Source organism: Macrotis lagotis, chromosome 1 (assembly GCF_037893015.1).
Source record: "Macrotis lagotis isolate mMagLag1 chromosome 1, bilby.v1.9.chrom.fasta, whole genome shotgun sequence".
NCBI classification, from domain to species: domain Eukaryota; kingdom Metazoa; phylum Chordata; class Mammalia; order Peramelemorphia; family Peramelidae; genus Macrotis; species Macrotis lagotis.
The window spans coordinates 442,814,134-442,835,675 of record NC_133658.1 but is presented as its reverse complement, the minus strand read 5'-3'; the positions used below and the strand labels follow the sequence as shown (position 1 = coordinate 442,835,675).

At 34.6% G+C, this 21,542-nt stretch overlaps 1 protein-coding gene across 1 annotated transcript in view; it reads right to left on the bottom strand.

The window, feature by feature from the left end:
* NID2 (nidogen 2) overlaps positions 1-21,542 on the bottom strand; it is a 141,980-nt gene that overhangs the window by 740 nt on the left and 119,698 nt on the right. Inside the window, exons 15-19 of the mRNA XM_074213350.1 lie at positions 13,507-13,636; positions 12,212-12,383; positions 2,631-2,788; positions 1,355-1,478; positions 37-149 (exon numbers count right to left, since the gene is read on the bottom strand). Coding sequence (XP_074069451.1) covers positions 37-149; positions 1,355-1,478; positions 2,631-2,788; positions 12,212-12,383; positions 13,507-13,636 — 697 coding nt within the window. The remainder of the gene's footprint in view (positions 1-36; positions 150-1,354; positions 1,479-2,630; positions 2,789-12,211; positions 12,384-13,506; positions 13,637-21,542) is intronic.

The window sequence follows — 21,542 nt, the reverse complement described above, 5'->3', positions numbered from 1 at the left end:
CAAAATAAGACCCTAATGCTCACCTAGATTATTTACCTTTTGGACAGTTGGGGTATATTGCAGTTATTCCATAAAGATGTGATCTTTGCTCTGGAAGATACTCATCAGTAAATTGGCCATTATCTTTATTTATTGCAATAACACCATCCCTAGGAATAGAAAGGATAAATAAACAGGTCTACTTATAAGTAATAACAACTTCGAAGCTTTTTATATATATATATATATATATATATCAAAACTTAATTTTAGGAGAATATAGGCCAAAAGGCTGATTTTAAATATCAAGTAGGTTTGAACCTTATAAAGATATTGTTATTCATATCAATCTTGTGATTTTTTTTTTATGACTGGCTCCAGTCATGGACTTAGACATATGCATGCACACACATACCTTTCTATATACAAAATAAAGGAAAAAGAATTGTATATGAAACTATATATCAAGAATATCAGTTTCATGCTTTTAAAGAGTAAAAGAATTTGAGAAAATGCAAGGGAAATATTAATACTCTACCAAAAAAATAATAGGCTGCTCTTAGCTTGTTATCAGGGCAGTGATAAACCATAAATAAACAAAAGACAGTAATACAGAATGCTTTTTAAAAGTGTAACTGCATTATGCTTACTGTCTCTTCATTGTTTTCTATAAGGTTAGCTGTACTTTTGTATAGTTCAAAACATGAGGAATTTGTAAATACTGAAGGACCAAAAACTACAGTATTGCTAGAAAATAACTTAATTTTCATGGATTAAAGCTAAAGAATCTTGAAGTTTTGAAAGTCAAATTTGTTGTAACTTGGGGCCACTAAGATTTATTACATTAGTTTATCCTTTACAAAACAATAGGACTCTAATCTAGTTGTAATATTGTTAACATTTAAAATGAGGCAAACAATCCCTTTGAAATAAGGGGGATTAAACTGGGGGAATTACACCCAAAACTTGAAATAATAGCAGTTTGAAATAGCACTTGGGACAAATTGTCAGCCTATTAGGAATGATTTTGAAGGGAGATGACTTATTTGTGGGTAACGCCCATTATGGAAATACTTTCCATCTTTCTAGTTCTATTTGCAGCCAGTGTGAATAATACATTGTAAGTGCCTTTGGCATTAAAAGAATTAAGGATTTATACATTGTTCTTCCTGACTTCAAAGTCAGGACTCTTCTTGTTGTACAGATAAGAAAACAGGCCAAGAGAAAGAAAGATACTTCATCTAGAGCAAGTAGTACCACTGATGAAAAAAAGCCAATGATGGAATGGATGATCAACTAGGTTGGCTGAGAAAAATAACTCTAGAATTCTTTCACTTTTCCCTTAAATTCAGGATGACTATGGCCTTTAATTTACCTTCTCCAGTCAGTATGATAAAAGTGATTTGCATAGCTAACAATGCTGAAGGGGTAATTGAGGTTATTTTGTATTATATGCCTTCCAGTTCCATTTGATAATGCACATTCCAGTTTTTTGGTTCCTTTGGAAAAAAATAAGAAACTATAATTAAAAATTACTTCATGCTTCAAGAAATTGAAATTTTCCCCTGAAATACAGAGTTTTGTTCAAGTAAAAGAGAATATCAAAATAATTATGGCATTTCTTGATTCAACAATTCTTGATTCTTAGTAATCCAAAAAGAATACTTCAATAGCACTTTAAATGTAAAAATACTAACTAAACTATGATTCCCTTACACAAGGATGATTCAGATTTGAAGAAATTATATAAGCAATTAAATTTGGGTTTGTGTACTCAGAAGGCAAAACTATGAGTACTACTGAAAAGACTTCCCATTTATGTGGCATTATATTTGTGAGCAATGAATGTCTTAATATATGCATGCTTATAAGCTTATAAGTATGTTTAAGGCTAAGACAATAAAACCTAAATTTTTAAACAGCTTTTTAAAAAATCCTTAGAAAAGAAAATATCTCATTTTCCATATAACTTTGGACAATATGAAACAAAATCTTAAATGAAAAGTTTAAAGATGAAAATCAAAAATCTCAAACACAATTTGATTTTCAACTACTTGGGGAGGCCTTAACTCAGAGTTATCTTTCAACTTAGATGACAAATTCTCCATTCTTTAAAGCTTCTAAAACCTGGTTACTATAGATCCATTATACAAAGCACACAGGATCATCTCAGAATAAAGTAAGAATGGATTATGGTTTGTAATAATGAAATACCAAGGAAGCTGATGTTTACCAATTTAGAGGCTTCTTTTTTCATCACTGATGATTTTTCAAAAAAGATTTTCCTCTCAGCAGAAATCTGTTCCTGTTTATTGGATCAGAGATGGGTGGACATGACTGAACAAGACCAGATTTTACATGGTGGTAATGTGACAGAAAAGTAAAAGCAACTTCTACATCCAAGTCTATGCAATGACCTTTCTCAAAGATGACTGAAAAGAACTTTGCAAAAATTCCCCTCTTATATACCTAACTAAATCTTGCCTAACTAAATCCAAAGACAAAATAATGAAATCTGGCTAGGTCATCAGGCCATTACTCTCTCTTACTCTCTCTCTCTCTCTCTCTGTTTTATATATATATATATATGTATGTATATACCACAATCAAAGGTTAGATATTTGTCTTTTATCCATAGTAAATGAAATTACCTGCATCTGCCCAGCAAATCAGTTTAGAGAAGGGATCAAAGGTTAAACCATTAGGTAGTCCAATGTCTTTATTCACCAAAATTCTTCTGTTTGTTCCGTCTACAGAAGAGGTTTCAATTTTAGGTCCTTCTCTATTCCAATCAGTCCAGTACAGGTTTCTGTGAATGATTTAGTTTATTTTTAAAATAATATTTACATCATTCTGAATTGGTCCCTAAATGAAATGTAAGAGCACAAGGAAGAATATATTGAAGCTCCATTTCTCTGCCCCAAGCTTCCAATCAAATCTCTATTCTATTTGTTGTAGGATAGCAATAGCTATGCAATAGCTAAGAATGCAATAGCTACAGAAACCCATGGAGGACCAGAACAGGAAAGAAGACATTTATTTTTTGGTTCCCTATACTAATTGGTTCTTGTTTTGGTTTATCATTTCTGTATTTTTTATACTCTCTACCCTAATAACTCTATGAGATGTGTTAAACAAGAATTTTATATGCTTATTAATTTATAAAGTTATATTAAACTATGATCCTCTTATGGAAGGATGATTCAGATTTGATCTGAAGATTTGTACTCAAAGGCATGTTATCATAAGTATTACTGTAAAGACTTTTTTCCTTATATGTGATACCATGTTAATGGGCAATAAATACCTTCATATATACATGCTTATAAGTTTAATATGTTTACATGCTTATAAGTATGTGTAAGGAAAAGACAATAAAACCTAAAATTTTTAACAACTTTCTTGTTTTTTTCTGCCTGGAAAAGTGTTTTAAATAATCAAAAATCAATCCCAATTTAATCTTCAACTACTGCCTTTTGGAGCTGGGAAAGTTCATTTACCCCTTTACAAAGTGTCCAAGTTGATCAAGCACAACCAAGTGTGCCTAATACACAGGTAATTTTAAAGTCAAATTTTACAGTGACAATAGTACTTTAATTATAGTTTAAAAAAATCTTATGTTCAAATTGAGTTAGTGACTCAAACGAGTTAGTGACTGGAATAAAATCTCGACTCAATTATGGATCAGGGATATAGGAAAATGAGTAAAATTAAGCACTGATAACAAAATTAGGTTCTAATCAAAATAGAAGTGGATGATTTGAAGACATTGGAAGGAGAGAATGAGTCAATCTAACAGATGAAATAAATAGTTATGTACTAGGCACTATGTTAATTACTATGAATACAAAGGTAAAGATATACTTCCTCTTCTCAAAGAGCCCTCACAACCTAATGGAGGTGATAATATACAAACAACTATTTACCAATAACCTATAGGATATAGGATAAATGAAGCTAATCAACAGAAAAGGCACTAATATGAGGGGGATCAGGTAAAGTCTCCTGTAGCAGGTAGAATTTTAAACTGGACTTGAAGGAAACCAGAAGTCAGATAGCTAGTGGAAATGCTTGGAGTCATGATATAGAGTGTCTTCTTCATGAAATAGCAAGGACATATGTGTCACTCATAGTACATGTGATGGAGGCGATGCAAGATAAAAGAAGATGGTTTATTTGATTCTGGAGATGATAGGGGACCCACTGGAATTAGTTTGGAGATGGAGTAGGAGAGATGGAGATGAAAAGTAGACTTGGTCAGACTTATACTTTAGGAAAATCACTCTGACAGCTGACTTGAGGATGGACTGGAGAGGGAGAAAATTGTGGTAGGCAGACTAGGCAGCAGACTATTTCAGCAATTAGGTATGAAGAGACAGGAATCTGAACCAGAGTGGCGGCAGTATCAGAGGAAAGAAGATGCAAGAGATGACACAAAGGCAAAATCAACAAACCTAGGCATAAAATTAGATATGCGATAAGAAAGAGTGAAGAGTAAAGAATGTCACTTAAATTTCAAGTGCAAGTAACTAGGAGGTTGGTGGTACCCTTGAGAGTAATAGGGAAGTGCTGATGGGTGAGGAGTTATGGGATGGGGAGGAAAGATGATGAGTTCAGTTTTAGACATGTGGAGGTTAAGATTCTACAAGACATCTAGTTGAAGATGAGAATGGAGGTCAGCAGAGAAGTTAGGGCTAAATAAATGGACTTAAAAATATTCAATGTAATAAACAAACAAACAATAAATAAATAAAGCCATTGTAACTGAAATAATATAGAAGAAAAAAGGATCCAGTACAGAACCCTGTGGAATATTTGATTAGCAGGTATGACCTGGATGAAGATCTAATAAAAGATATTAAGGAATGGGAAGGAAAGAAGGAAAGAAAAAAGAAAGGAAAGAAGGGAGAGAGGAAGAAGAGGAGAGGAAGGGACAAGACCAAGTCACCACATTGCAATATGAACTTCAGTTTCTGCTTTTGCTTTATGGATAATATGGTAGAAGTTAGGAGCTTGGCACAGGAGAGATACTGAGCAGTTTATCCTTTTTTTTTTTTTTTTTTTTTAGTTTTTGCAAGGCAATGGGGTTAAGTGGCTTGCCCAAGGCCACACAGCTAGGTAATTATTAAGTGTCTGAGGCCGAATTTGAACTCAGGTACTCCTGACTCCAAGGCCAGTGCTCTATCCGCTGTGCCACCTAGCTGCCCCAGCAGTTTATCCTTTATGCTAAGTGGATAACTACTCAAAAAAAAAATTCAATAATGAGAGGATGGAGCACTGCAGGAAGAGAAAGGAAGCTTATATTTTGAAATACTCTTGGCCCCTCTCTCCCATCATGAGGGAAGTGTGCCATTTTGTTAAGATATCTTAATAAAAACCATTAAAAACAAAGAAATATTCTTATTAGGGCAATTAAAACTACTGACATGAAACTATAAAACATATGTAAACTTGGACTTTGAACATCTCTTGATTAAAATTGGAAGTTCTTGAATGAATTAAAAAGCAGTATTATACTCATGTCTGGGATGGAATGGCATAAAAAACTATAGGGAGATTAAATAACTAAAGACTAACAAAGAATGTACTGTGTTGTATGTGTTTGTTTTCTTTAAAAGCCTTTTCTTTCTGATTAATTCTCAGATACTCCCAGAAGGAAGATAAGGAAGAGACAATAAAAATCTCTTCCAGTCCCCCATTTTGCAAGTTGAGGAACATCTAACTTCCCTTCTAGATTTCCCAGAAGAACCTGACCTGTCAAAAAATCTGAACACCATAATATAAGAAATATTCCAAGAAAACTGCCTAGAATTTCTTCATCTGTTACTCTTTATTTAAATAAAATGGTTTGGGGTTTGTTTTTGTTTTTTTTTTTTTGCAAGGCAATGGGGTTAAGTTATCAAAAATCTCATGAGTAAGAAAACTCAGCTTAAAAATCTTGGTCATAAACTGAAAAACCAATAGGAAAGATATGACATCTAGATATCTATGATATTATAATAAATAGCTATTCTATTATGAGATAATAAATAACTAAATATTATGAGACAAAGGAAAATGAATCAATAGTTGATGAGGAATAAAAAGCTAAGCATTCCAAAGAGAATATAAAACCACACCAGGATATTCATGAATAGTTTAAAAAAAAAGAATAATTCTGGGAAACCAAAATTTTTGGACTGCATTCAGAAGTATTCAAGAGGAATAGAAAACATGAATCTATGATGCCAAACATCACCAAAGAAACAAACAAGTGGGCCAATAAACTGGTAATGTAAATACACTGAAATAAAGGATAATATGAAGAAGAGAAGCAAAAAATTTAACATTGAAACAAAAAAATTATTTGTACTCAAATAGAAATTATCTCAGAGGATACAGAGAAGTAACAAGGATTATAGATTCTTCTAAATCTGAAAGTCATAAAGCCTGAAAACCATAAAGTAAGAAATATTACAAGAAAATTAACTAGAAGTTATGATCATATTAAACCTAGTACTAATTGAAAAGTATCCACAGGTAGCCTCTAAAAAACAAAATAAAACACTTATGAGTCAAACTCCAAGTCATCTAAGTGGTTAAATTAAATAATTCTAATAAAAACTAACAAATTTTATATGCAGCCCAAGAGAAAAACCTTCAAAAAAAGTTAATTTGAGTAGTATATTGAGTGTCCTGTAACCAAAAGAAACTGGAGGAAAAGGAATAATATGTCCTGAAGGACAAAGAAACTCAAGATGCAATTACATGACAAGACCTACAAACCTGAATAATGAAAAAAAAGTATATGTTCAATAAAAAAACCCCAGGCATTTTAAATATTTCTATAAACCAGATCTCAAAATGATGTTTCTTTATAAACACACTAAAACTATAAACACTAAAAAACAGAAGTATAAGAAAATTAAGGGCTTTTTTTCCTGCCAGTGGCTGGTGCAAGGTCTGGTGATCTGGTTTCTCTTAGCAAACAGATGCCTGTTCAGGTGGATGGATACTGGAATAGATCTCAAAGTTGAAGGTGGATTTGGTTTTTATTAGTAAGGGGCCTTGTCAGAGGAGGAGGCATGGCCCTGGGCAAAGCTGGGAGGCAGAAGTCCAGCACCAGAAAAAGAAAACTTCCCTGTCTCAGGTCCACACCTGGCCCAGGTAAAAGGATGGAGCTCAGCATGGGAAGGGCTGTATCTCTGATACAGAATCTTCAAAGAGCTGCCACCAGTTTTAATGTGAATGAATGCAAGGCAGAAGCTGCACACTTGTATCCAAGCTTTTGGCCTTTTCTTTTGTAGCAAAAAAACTGAAGATGTAAATAAATTCACTTTGACCACCTGCTTAGTAGTAGAAGTCATTATTTTAAGTCCCACTGACAGCTGCTTGATCTCTCTTTATGAATGAAGATAGTAGATTTTCACCTACAGCTCTAAATGGATGAATCATCTTGCATAAGAACCTGATAAAATTTCTTCAGATTTTCTTTTGCAAGGCAATGGAGTTAGGTGACTTGCCCAAGGCCACACAGCTAGGTAGTTATTGGGTGTCTGAGGCTGGATTCGAACTCAGGTACTCCTGACTCCAGGGCCGGTGCTCTATCTACTGAGCCACCTAGCCACCCCCGATAAAATTTCTTAATATTTGATATTGTCAATTAGCTCTGTAAATTAACCAGTTTGAAAATTAATAGTATTTGGCTGTGCTTTGAACATTTTTCTTTATGGGATACTTTTAAATGAAATAACTATGTATAACTTATATTTTATAACTTGGAACTTGATAAGTTCATTATAATTACATGTCTGACTAGGAGAGTCGATGGAACTCAGCTCCCAGAAATAACTATTTTGTTACTACCTAATTTGAGCATGATATTCCTAGGTGACTAAAATGCTTACTTTGTGATGTGTGTGTGCCCTATGTGTATATGACAAATTCAGGAGTGCTTTTTCTCCATATGAGAGACTTCATTATTACTGTGTGAAAGATTTTGCTTAATGTTCAGAAGGAAACATTTCCATCCTAATATATACTAAGTAGCTTTCCTGTATGTTTTATGTAAGATTAAGTAGCATATAAAATTTTCAGAAGGCTAAAAAAAAATTAAGGAAATATACCAAACAAAGGAGAACAAATTTCCCTGGGATGGGGTGGGGAGGGAACTAAAAGAGAATCTATAACATCTATGGGTTACCATCAGAAATATGATATATATATATATATATATATAAACTATTAAAGAGTTTTCTTCCTATTAGCACATAAGGAAACATTAAAAATGGAAGTCAAATAGGTGATAACATCTGAAACATCACAGATTAAACTTCACAAGATATCTATTTATTGGGGCTAAATTGCAGAAGAGGAGGATGCATAAAAAGGAGAGAGAAGGAAGAGGATAAAATGGGTTATGTGATATTCCCCTAACAAGGAAAAGAATAACAGGGGAAGGGAAAATAACTCTTGTAATTCCTCAAAAAGAAGAGGAAAGGGAGGGACTAAAACAGAGGTTGCAGAAAGAAATCTTGTTTCAGAGTTCTGAGGAAGTCTAACTGAAAAATGCTTCAAAGAGGAAGTGAGTATGTGGAGGACTTCCAATAAATATGATCAGCAGAGTTTTTGTGTTTAGAAAGACTATTCATTATGCTTTCTGGGGGCAACAGATAACCAAAAGAGTGTGAGGATGTGGATTCAGAGAGTTCATGACAGAAGGGAAGAAAGTTATGGGAGAGGGAAAAGGGTACCCTAATATTCTTAGTATGGGGCAATACATTTATCAGTTGCAGGAAAAGTTATTTTTAAAAGTGAGACACATTCCATCAACCCAGTTCCCTAGGCTTGCAACCTACTCCTCACTAGCTCTTTCTCTATCATACCACTTGCCAAGGCTTATTTATTGACTTCACTTTTGTAACATCTCTCAAATGTGTCCCCCTTTTCCTCTGATATTGCCACAATGTCCTGCTAGTGAATTTGCCTAGCTTATGTCTCTCTCCTTTCCAATCTATACTCCATTTAGGGATTAGAATGATTTTCCTAAAGTTTACTTCTGATGATGTTTATTCACTTTGTCCCCATTCCCAACATACTCATCACCTACAGGATCAAATACAAAAATCTTCTATTTGGTTTCAAAGTTCTTTATAACCTACTCTTCCCTTTTCATTCTTCTTACATCTTATTGACTACCACATATATTTCAATTCACTACACCTTTCTTCTTTCTTGGTTTCTTTCAAATAAGATACCATCTTCTAAAGAAACTATTCCCAACTCCCCTTAATTCTATTCCTGCATACAACTTGTTTGTCCATATTTGTTTGCTTTATATTTCTTACATTATATGCTGAGCTCCTTGAGAGCAGGACTATCTTCTGCCTTTTTGTGTGCTCAGTACTTTGCACAATTTTGGCCCATAGTGTTTTAATAAATGCATATTGACCAATTTTCCAGGGGGAAAGAGTTACACAAAAAAAGGAAAAAGATATTTATCTACAAAAACATTTATGAAAGTGACTATTTTTATGGTGGCAGAGAATTGGAAATTGAAAGGATTGCTATCAATTGGAGAATGACGAAAGAAATTGAGGTGTATGATTGTAGAATACTATGAGTGGGTCCAGTATTCACATGTCTCCTCCCATCTGTTGATAGGCAGCACAATATTTTCTATGAAGGTCTCTCTGTCAATAAACACATAATATTGACAGGAAAGTGAGCTCAAAGCTTATGGGGAAAATGCTTTGTTTTTATTTGCATTGCTATTTGTTATTTAAAAAATAAAAGGACGAGCAGGAGGCTTTCAGAATAAATTGCAGTCTTACACGAATTGATGCAAAGTAAAGTGAAAAGAACTTTCTATCTGATGAAGCTGGTTCATAGCAGAACCAACACTGTAAAAACAATTGATTATAAATGATAATATTGTGTGACAATCAACTCTGAATGAATTAGGTATTCTCAGCAATGTAATGATTTAAGACAATTCCAAAGATCTTATGATGAAAAATGCTAAACACCTTCAGAAAAAGAACTGATGAAGTCTGAATACAGTTTGAAGTATACTTTTAACAAAAAACTTTGTTAAATTCTTTTTGGTCTCTGTTTTCTTTTACAATCTGACAAATATAGAAAAACGTTTTGCACATATATAACCTTAATCAAATTGCTTGCCTTCTCAATGAGGGGAAAAAGTGGAAAGGTAGAAAATTTGGAACTCAATGTTTTAAAATATGTTAAAATTTGTTTTTACATGAAATTGGAAAAAATAAAATATAAAAAGGAAACCCAAAATGTGCAAATTTAGTTCTATAAAGAATATAGAGACTAAGGAATGGATAAATAAACATAAGGACCATAAATCAAGAAATGAAGATCTAGTTTAGATAGAAAAGGAAGTTAAACAATGAAAAGAATGAGAGAACTAAATGCTTTTTAGAAAAAGTTACAGAAAATGAAAATTTTAAAACCAATAAGTTAAGAAATTTTATTTGATTACTTAATTAAAAGGCAAAAAAGAAAGAATTTCTATAATTAGGAGAAAAAAAGAACTAAATTAAGCAAAACTGTAAAATTAGTGAAAGAGGAAACAGGAAAGGGTTAGAAATTAAGGATAAAGGAAAGAGAATCATTGGGAATAAGCTTGCCTTGAAGTAACCAAAGATGTAAAGTTTCTTTCTACAGAGAATAAGTAAGAGTAAGAAGTAAGAAGTAAGAAGTAAGAGAATATGTAAGGGGAAATCTTAACTTGGAAAAAATTGTTAGAGGCAAATGAAGGAAAATATAAACCTAATTCTCATAACTTTAAATGGTAATGGATTAAACCATCCAATAACATCTAACTCCTTCACTGGATTTTTCCAGATTCTTCTAATTCTTTCCCTCTGAAATTATTTTGTATTTATTTTCTATATGTACTTAACCATCTGTTTATACATTGCTTTTGCTCAGTAGTTTGTAGAATCCATGAGAGCAGGGAGTGTTTTTGTTTTTATATATGCCAAACAGTGCCAAGCACCTAAAAAGTGTTGTTGGATTGAATAGACATTTTTTTTTCACTCAAACCACAAGATTATATATTTTCAAGATGTCATTATGTGATAGTTTGAAAATAATCTTGGTGATCAGCAGTGTTCACAAGAGAAAATAATTAGTCTCTCAGATGTTCAACTTAAGAATTAAAATATGCATTTGAAGTGGAACAAGCAAGTGAATCATGAACACAAGCAGAATACAACTAAAACTGACTGAGGGGTGCAGCCAGGTGGATAGAGTAGCAGCCCTGGAGTCAGAAGGATCTGAGTTCAAATTTGATCTCAGACACTTTATAATTACCTACCTGTGTGATCTTGGGCAAATCACTTAACCCTATTGCCTTGCAAAAATTTAATAAAAAACCCAAAAACAAAAAACAAAAAAAATTGACTGAGGCCTAAGTAGAGGACACTTTGCATTTTTGGAACAAAAATAATGATTTAAAAATAATTTACATGAAAACTACAGGAAAAAGTTTTTAAAAGATAGAAAAGTTTTTGGGAGAATTTAGCTTGGTAGGGGTATCATTTAAATAATGTGAACATTTCACAGAATTATTGTTATGGTAATATATCACAGATCCTGGATAGGAGCTCAGAGGCTAGTCCAACTTCCTTATTTTATAGTTGAGGAAACTGAGTCCTGGTAAGTTTAACTGACATAAAGTCACATAGAATAAATGTCAGAGTTAGGATTTGTAAATCAGTTTTCTTTAGTGAGTTAAATACCTTGATTAGTCTAAAAGTACTGGAAAACTAATTTTTAAACTTTCATGTGTGAATTGGTGATCTTATCTAAAAAATGGATTTTAAGCTGAATCACCACTGAGTGGCAGCAAATTAATAAAATACACATTTATAATACATTTTTTGGAGATAAATTTTTTTGTGATCCTTACAATGCATTTTTTCAACTAATAAAGGTTATAAGAAGAAATGGGGTTCAAATTCTAGTTTTGACATGTGATGATAGTGCAAACCTGGACAAGTTACCAAATTTCTTTGAGTTTGAACTCAGTTTTATCATCTATGGAATGAGAATAATATTTGTACTAATCAAGAAGACAAAGAAAATACCCTGACAAGCTTAAAACTATGGAAATACGAATTGCAACTTTTACTCTTCTTCTGTTCACGCTGTTTATAATTTAAATATTTATAAATACATTATTCTTAAGCAACAGAGAAGAATAAGAAAATACCAAACTGACCCTCTGATTGGATCCACAGTGATGGCTCGGGGATTCACCAGATCACTGTCAAAGAGAACCTTGCGCTTTGAGCCATCCAAATTGGCACTTTCTATTTTGTCAAGGCCACTATCTGTCCAGAACATGGTTCTATGTAAATAGTCAATGGCAAGTCCTTCTGGGCTCATCAGTCCTAAAAAGGAAATAAAGACAAATCTTAAATTCTAGGATAGTTAATGAATTTGAAGCACAGAGAATCTCCTCTTCAAACTACAAATAAAATTCTAATAGTATTAAAATCATAAGACCCAAACTAATAGTAAAAGAAATCTGGAGGAGTAGAGGGGAAGAAATAATTGGTAGAATAAAGGGTCAGTATGGTAAAATGTCTTGAGTGCTGGGTTACAATCTTTCAGATAGTAGTACAGTGTTACTGAGAAAGTCACAACCTTTCTGAACTTCAAGTTTCCTCATCCAGAAAATGTTGTGAGAGTCAAATGAAACAATATGAAAATTAAAATAAACCTTAAAGTACCATGTAAATTCAGGTACTATTAATTTTTTTTTGCCCTCATGTCAGGGCCTGGCATAGTACTACTAGTACTTAATAAATTCTTCTTGATTACTGATTTTTTTTTTTTAGGTTTTTGCAAGGCAAACAGGGTTAAGTGGCTTGCCCAAGGCCACACAGCTAGGTAATTATAATTATTAAGTGTCAGACTGGATTTGAACCCAGGTACTCCTGACTCCAGGGCGGGTGCTTTATCCACTATGCCACCTAGCCACCCCTGATTACTGATTATTGAAGAAACACTAAACATATTTAAATAAGCTGAATTGTCATAATTTTCCTTATACCTTGTTAAATTTTTTAAAATTTAAAAATGAAAATGACCAATGTTAATTCTATTATTTATATTAACAAAATTGTATTTTTGTGGCCATTTTTCCTCAGTGTTTTATCCCCTGATGGTCCTAAAAATGTTTCTTTTTGGCATTAGAAGACACAGAATCATAGCTGCAGTAAGGAGGCATTGAGGATTCCATTGAAAACAATCACCATCAAAATCTGGATTAACTCCTTTCTTTGGTGATGCTCTAAGGACTTTTCTTACCTTCATGTGCCACATGTTAGATAATGATGATTAGAAAAGGGCTTGCATTTTGGGCAACAATGTACCATTGTTGTTTGATGATAATTGTGGTAGAGGGTGCTAATGAGATGAGGACAGACTAAAGGACAAAATTTTGACCTCAAAATAATGGAAAAATCAAACTTGAAATGTTGTTTTATGCTAATTGCCACCCCCTTTTACCTGAACTGATGACAATTTCAGGCTCATTGCCTAATTCCAAGTTAATCCGACTGATTACCCGCCCAGCAACATCTGTCCAGTATACCATCTTTTCCTGGCAGTCATAGTCTATCCCTACAACAATGGAACCCTTTGAGAAACAAAACAGAAGAGGAAATAATTAAGAATTATCTGGTTGCTTTTTTAGCTGTTTTACTCAAATAGCGCTGTTCTGCAACGAGGTCATATAATTAAAGATTTCTAGAAAGGTTCCTCTTACCTTACAACATCCCTAACAATTTAACTGTGTGTGAAAATCTCCAGTGAAAAGAAAACACACTGCCTTACTATGTCATTCTACTTTGGAAAAGCTCTAAATGATTAGTTTTTCTTATTTAAAACCCAAATCTGTCTCTCTGAAGCTTATATTAATTACCCTTCATTTTGTCCTAGGGCTTGCAGCACAATTATATTTTACTACTTGAGAAATAGCCCATGTCGGCTATTTCTGATGGATGTTAAACTATGTAAACCTTTTCTTACTAAAACCCCTTAAATAAAGTTTCTAAGATTTCTGATACACATATAAATTATTATTTCCTGTTGTTTGGGCTGTGACCTGCCCTAGACTTAGGTCTAGATAATTTTGAACTGGTTTCTCTACTGTCTATAAACATTCTCATGTCTTGTCCATCCTCAAAAATCCTTCACTTGATCCATCCATCCCCATAACTATTGTCCCATATCTTTTCTCCATTTTTATGACTAAACTTTGAGAAGGACCTCATTTTATTTCTTCTCACTCTCTCTAACTCTATGCAGTTTGACTTCCAACCTCATCATTCATTTGAAAATTCTCTCTTGGGGGCGACTAGGTGGTACAGTGGATAGAGCACAGGCCTTGGAGTCAGGAGTACCTGAGTTCAAATCTGACCTCAGACACTTAATAATTACATAGCTGTGTGGCTTTGGGCAAGCCACTTAACCCCATTTGCCTTGCAAAAACCTAAAAAAAATTCTCTTAAGTTCTTAATGATCTCTTCAATGAAATCTCTTAAATCCTTCTCTCTTCAGGTTTTGCCACTATTAATTGTTTTTCCTTGTTATGCTCTTATTTCTAGGTTATCGAGTCACTTAATTTCTCCTGGTTCTCCTCCTACTTATCTGATGCTCTTCAGTTTTGTTTTCTTTTGTTGGATCTCCATCCAGATCATACCTGCTAAGCCAGGGTGTTTCTGGGTCCTCTTCTCTTTTGCCTCTATACCATTTCTCTTGGTGATCTTCTATTAATTTAATTATCATATCCATGCAGATGATTTCAGGTCTATTTATCCAGACCTCGTTCCTGGTCTCTACTCTTATATCTCTAACTATTGAATATCTCAAACTGTATGTCCCCATAAACATTTAAAACTCAACATAAAACTGAAATTATCTTTCTATCCTGATCTTTCCTTCTTTTGAATTTCCCAATTTTTATTATTGAGGGCATCATAATCTTCCTAGTCATACAGGTCTGAAACCTAGGTAATACCTTCATCTCATTTCATCTCTTTCCTCTCTCTCTCTCTCTCTCTCTCTCTCTCTCTCTCTCTCTCTCTCTCTCTCTCTCTCTCCCCCCCATCCCCCCTCCTTCATTCAATTATTGATTCTACCTTTATAACATTTCTTATTATACTGCCTCCACTCTGGTTAGGTTTTTAACTCTTCACACTTTGATTATTGCAATAGCCTTCTTAGTTTACATCCATGCCTCAGATCTCTCCCCATTCCAAGACATCCTTCATGTAGTTAACAAAGTGATTTTCCTAACATCATACCAACCTTTTACTAAATAAACTCCAATGATTCCTTATTATCTCCAGGATTAAACAAAAAAATCATTTTTTAGGCCTGTAAAGTCCACCAGAACCTGGACCTTTCCTACCTTTCCAGTATTCGTACACTGCTCTTTTTTTCAAGGCAAATGGGGTTAAGTGGCTTGCCCAAGGCCATACAGCTAGGTAATTATTAAGTGTCTGAGACTGGATTTGAACCCAGGTACTCCTGACTCCAGAGCCAGTGCTTTATCCACTGAGCCACCTAGCTGCCCTCGCTCCCTTTTTTATACTCAACTATAGAGCTACAATAGTCTACTTGTTTCTTGAATATGACATTAAATCTCTCAATATTTCATTTTTCACTGGTTATCTTTAGTAGCTGGCATTCTATCCCTCCCTGTCTTTACATATCTTGGCTTGCCTGGAATTCTTTCAAGTCCCAGCTTAAATCCTACCATGACAAGAAGCTATTGCTTTTTTTCTCTTGATTATTTATCTCTGATTTATTCTGCATATTGAGTGTGCATAGTTATTTACATCTTGTTTTTTCCAATGGCTCCTAGAGAGTCAGGACTAATTTTTCTAAAAAAATTTCCTTTATCCCCAGGGTTTAATACAATTCCTAGAATATAGTTGTTACTTTATAAATGCTTTTTTCCCCTAAATTGACCTTGGAGTTAGGAATTAGAAAATTATAATTCCTTCTGATTCTAGGCTTTCAATACCGTATGCCACCCAATTTCCCTACTTCAATATTCTTTATACAATTGACATTTGAAGGAAGGTGGGTGTGGGGGAATTACTAGAAAGCTTCTAGATGAAAGTAAGTTTCTTATTTGAATTTCAGATCCATACCTTTAGCTGGCTCTTATAAACAATACCAAAAATGAAGATGGTCTAATGCTTATTTTATGAGAAAAACTGAATGTCACATTATATCACCCTCTTTCTAAAAACCCACCCCTTCACCACCATAAAACTCAAAGAGCAACTGAATTAGCCCCCTCATGTGGGGACAAATTCAGGAATAATGGCTAAGTAAGGATATATATGTAGATGATAGCATTTTTTTTTAGATTTTTCAAGGCAATGGGGTTAAGTGGCTTGCCCAAGGTCACACAGCTAGGTAATTATTAAGTGTCTGAGGCCAGATTTGAACTCAGGTACTCCTGACTCCAGTGGGGTCAGTGCTCTATCCACTGTGCCACCCAGCTGCCCCTGATGATAGCATTTTGATTGTATAAAGTGAAGAATTAAGAAGTCTCTAGATTGAGGGGACAGAGCCAAGATGGCGGAGCAAAGGCAGGAATTCCCACAAGCTCAGCCCCAGACCACTCCAATAATGACTCTATCCAAATTCTAGAATGACACACAGGTTTCCAGTAGCTCTTTCACTTAAACCATTCAGTCAGAATAGCTACCAGCTCTAAAGGTTAGTGCTTCACTGCAGTGGCTGTGCACCTGGCCAGGTGAATACAAGTGCTCTGGCCAGCTAGCCCCTCCCTCTTGCTGCATCTCTTCTCAGGAAGAGTCATGGAGTTTACCAGAAGATACAATCAACTTTCTGAAAACTAATCACCCCAGGACTGTGGGAAATGGTGTCTGGAAGAGGGGAGTTGTGTCTTCTCTCACATAATACATTACCATATGTAATTACCCACTAAAAATATGAAATCACTTTACTGTGAAGTTAATCAATAAATGAAGGCTTCTTTCAGACTTTAAAAAAAATTCTAGAGTGCAGAACCCACCAAAAGGCTGAGGGAAACAATTTTCCAGCTCATGACAACTTGGAAGATCTGCAGGAAAAGTCTGTAACACAGGTTAGAAAGGGCCTACAACGCAGAGCAAGGTAGCTCCAGCCATCCAGGAACAGGCTGCAAGATACCTGGTCAGTGGCAGCCATAGTGGTTTCCAGACTCCTGAGCCTAAGGATTGCTAGGGACATTAGGAAAATAAGCAGAAAAACTCTGCCACACCAGAGTGAGAGTGGAAACTGGTCCAGCACAGGCCTTGGTACAGCCCCAGGACCTAGGGGTGGGCCTGGGGAGCCACCTGACAACTGCTTCAGAGCTCTTGGTCCACTGACAGTAAGGGGGGTCAGGAGAGACTGCAGAAATCTCATTACTATCCCTGAGGGAGGACTCTGTTACTTCACCCATACTCAAATCCAGGTTGCAGTCTGGGCCTCAGGCTCAGGAAAAGGAGCTTTACTGCCATAGCAGGGCAGGGACTCTCCTGATGGTTCTATGGCAGAAAGGAGAGCACAGTCCAGGAGAACCTTTCATAAGACCTTTGAGGGAGCACATAAAAGGTCCCTGGGGACCTGAAAATAGCTACAAAAACCCTCAGAAGCTTAGGACAATGTCTCCTCCTCCCTGGAAGCAGAGTCCTACCTTAACAAAGAGTAAAAATCGCATCATAGGTTGGGGAAATGAGCATTCAACAGAAGAAAAAAAAAATCTGACCACAGACAGTTAACTTTGATTCCTTGGAGGATCAAAATGCAAAAGAGAACAAAGACAAGGCTTCTGTATCCAAAACCTCCAAGAAAAGTATAAATTGATCTCAGGTCATGTAAGAGCTCAGAAAATATTTTGAAAATCAAATAAGGGAAGCAGAGGAAAAATTGGGAAGAGAAATGAGAGCAATGAGGGAAAATCATGAAAACCAAATCAACAGCTTGGTGAAAGAATTACAAAAAAATAAAATGAAGAAAATAACATTTTAAAAACCAGTAGAGGTCAAATGGAAAAAGCACTCCAAAAGGTCAATGAGAAGAAAAATGTCTTAAAAAGCAGAAATGACCTGGTGGAAAAGGAGTTACAAAAGCTCTCTGAAGAAAATAATTCCCTCAAATGTAGAATGGAGCTAAGGGAAGCTGATGACTTTATAAGAAATCAAGAAATAATACGAAAAATCAAAAGAATGAAAAACTAGAAGAAAATGTGAAATATCTCATTGGAAAAACAACTGAGCTAGAAAACAGATCCAGTTTTCAAGAAATTCTCCAGGAAAATTGCTCTGATATCCTAGAAGAAGAGGGTAAAACAAACACCAAAAGAATCCACTGATCACCTCCTTAAAGAAATCCCACAATGAGAATTCCAGAAATATTATAGCCAAATTTCAGAACTCCCAAGTCAAGTAGAAAATATTACAACCAGTCAGAAAGAAACAATTTGGAGCTACAGTCAGGATATCACAAGATTTGGCAGCTTCTTATTTAAAGGATCATAGGATTTGGGAATCTGGTATTCTGGAAGACAAAAGAGCTTGAATTATAACCAAAAATCAATACCCAGCAAAATTAAGCATACTCTTTTCAGAGGTAAAGCTGGATATTCAATGAAAAAGAGGATTTTCAAACTTTCCTGATGAAACAACCAGAGCTGAACGGGAAGCTTGATCTTGAAAGTTTGATCTTCAAGTACAGGACCCAGGTGAAGCATAGAGAGGGTGTATGGGAAAGGCTAATTATGAGGGATTTAATGATGTTAAATTGCATGTTTTCCTAAATGGGAAGATGATACTGATTACTCATATGAACCTTCTCATTTATTAGGGCAGTTAGAAGGAGCATATATAAACAAGGCACAGAAAGAGTTAAATTTTAAGGTATAACATATTAAAAAGATGGAGTTAATGGACAAGAAAAAAATGTACTGGGAAGAAAAGGAAATAAAAGAGGAAAGGAAAAGCTTTTCCAGTGAAGTGGAAAAGGGGGAAGGTGAGGGGGAATCAGAAATGACTCTGAGAGAAAATAACTCAAATTTAAGGAAAAGAAAAAGACCAAAAAAGATGAGCAAAAAAAGAATAACAAAAAAGAATCTGACCATAGAAAGTTATTCTGATCACAAAAATTCTGAAGAGGATAACAATATCAAAACATTTATGGGCAAGCCCTCTCCCTCACCCTCCATGTCTCAAGTCTAGGAAAAATTCATGGAAGAGCTCAAAATGGAGCATAACAAGAAAGATAGAAAAACAATTGAGAAAAGAAATGAGAGTAATATAAGAGAATTAAGAAAAAAGAGTCAATAGCTTGTAAAAAAGAAAACAACTGCTTAAAAAGTAGAACTGATTAAAAAACAAAAGGAAATACAAAAAATGTACTGAAGAAATAGACTCCTAATAGCCTTTGCAATATAATGGAAGGGAGGAAGGTGAGAGGGATTGAGGGAGCCTTCATTCTCATCAGAAATGTCTCAGAAAGTAAACAACATATATGCTTAATAGGGCACAGAAATCAAAAAGAAAAAAGAGAGAAAGGAGAAGAGAGAAAGGGGATGGGGGAAAGGGGGGGAGGTAGGGGATAAAGGAGAGGGTAAATCATGGGAGGGGATAGTCAGATATAATACATTTTCATGTTTACTTTTTGAAAGATGGTGGGACTGGGTAGCCTGTTTGGGACCATGAGGTTGGGTGGGTGCTGGGTCTCTCAGGTGGGATGTAGGCTTGGGGCCTTTTGGCTCCAGGGCCAGTGCTCTGTCCACTGTGCCACTTAGCTGTCCCACATTTTTGATGAGAGACAGAGTGAAAGGAGAGAGAAAATGCAATAATTGGTAGTGGGGAGAAATGGATAGAGTGATTTACAATCGGTGACAGCAACTGTTGAAGTAACTTCTTTGATGGATTTATGATAAAGAATGAGCTCCACTTCAGAGACAAAGCTGATGATATTGGGATACAGAATGAAGCATGTTTTTTTTCTCTTTCTTTCACTTTATTTCTCGTGAGGTTTTTAATTTTTATGGGGGAGGATTATGTTTACTCTTACAACAAGACTATTTTATTTTAGTCTTTATATATATTTATAGTCTTTATGTATAAATTTTTTAAAAAGTCCTAACTCAAAAAACCCCCAAAAGTAAAATATGTCTCTATATTTTATATATATATATATATATATAATATATGTATATATATATAAATATATATAATTGCACAATAAAAAATGAATAGAATAAAAAAAGAAATAGACTCCTTAAAAAGTGTAATTGGAGGGCAGCTAGGTGGTGCAGTGGATAGAGCACCAGCCCTGGAGTCAGGAGTACCTGAGTTCTAATCTGGCCTCAGATACTTAATAATTACCTAGCTGCGTGGCCTTGGGCAAGCCACTTAACCCCATTGCCTGGCAAAAAAAAAGTATAATTGGCCAAACAGAAATGGAAATAGAAAAGTTAATTGAGAAAAACAATTCCTTAAAAATTAGAATTGGGCCAGGGTAAGGTAATGATTCTATGCAACATCAAGAATTAATCAAACAAATTCAAAAGAGTGAAAAAATAGAAGAAAATGTAAAATTACTCGTAGGAAAAACTAACCCAGAAGTCTCCTGGATCTAGGAGACACATTGTCAGAATTAGTGGACTACCTAAAAGCTAAAATCAAAAGCATTTTTCAAAAATTATCAAGGAAAACTGCTCTGTGTTCTGGAAACAAGGATAAAATAGGCATTAAAAGAATCCACTGATCACCCCAGGAAAGATACTCCCAAATAAAAACCCCAAGGATATTACTGTAAAATTTCAGAACTATTAGGCCAAGGAAAAATTATTACAAATAGGCAAGAAAGAAACAGTTCAAATATCAGGGAGCCACAATCAGGACTGCATAGTTAGCAACATTAAAAGCCTGGAGGTCATGGAATATAATATTTTAGAAGGCAAAGGGGGTAGGACTATAACCTAGAATCACTTACTCAGCGAAATTAAACATAAGCACATCAAGGGAAAAATGACCATTCAATGAAATAGGACTTCAAACTTTAGAAGACTACGATCTTTTGATGTTAAATATCATGACCCAAGGGAAGCATAAAGAGATAAAAAGGGGAAAAAATAAAGGATTCAACAGATCTAAACTGTTTACCTCCTTACATAGAAAGATGATACTTTTAATTCTTAAAAATTGTATTTTTTGTACAGCTAGAAGAAATATATGGGCATAAGGTGAATTAGAGAGAGTGACATAAAAACATTTAAGGGATGAGAAAAAGGAATACATTTAGTGTAGAAGGAAGGGAGAGAATGGAAAGTAGAATTATTTCACATGAAGAAGCACAAAAAACCTACTATAGAGAGGAGAAGATGAGATGAGTCAGATGGATTCACAAGTGAATTTTACTAAACAATTAAAGAACAATTAATTTCAGCACTAAAAAAATGATTTGGAATAATAGACAAAGAATTAGTCCTACCAAACTTCTTTTATGACTCAAATATAGTACTGATA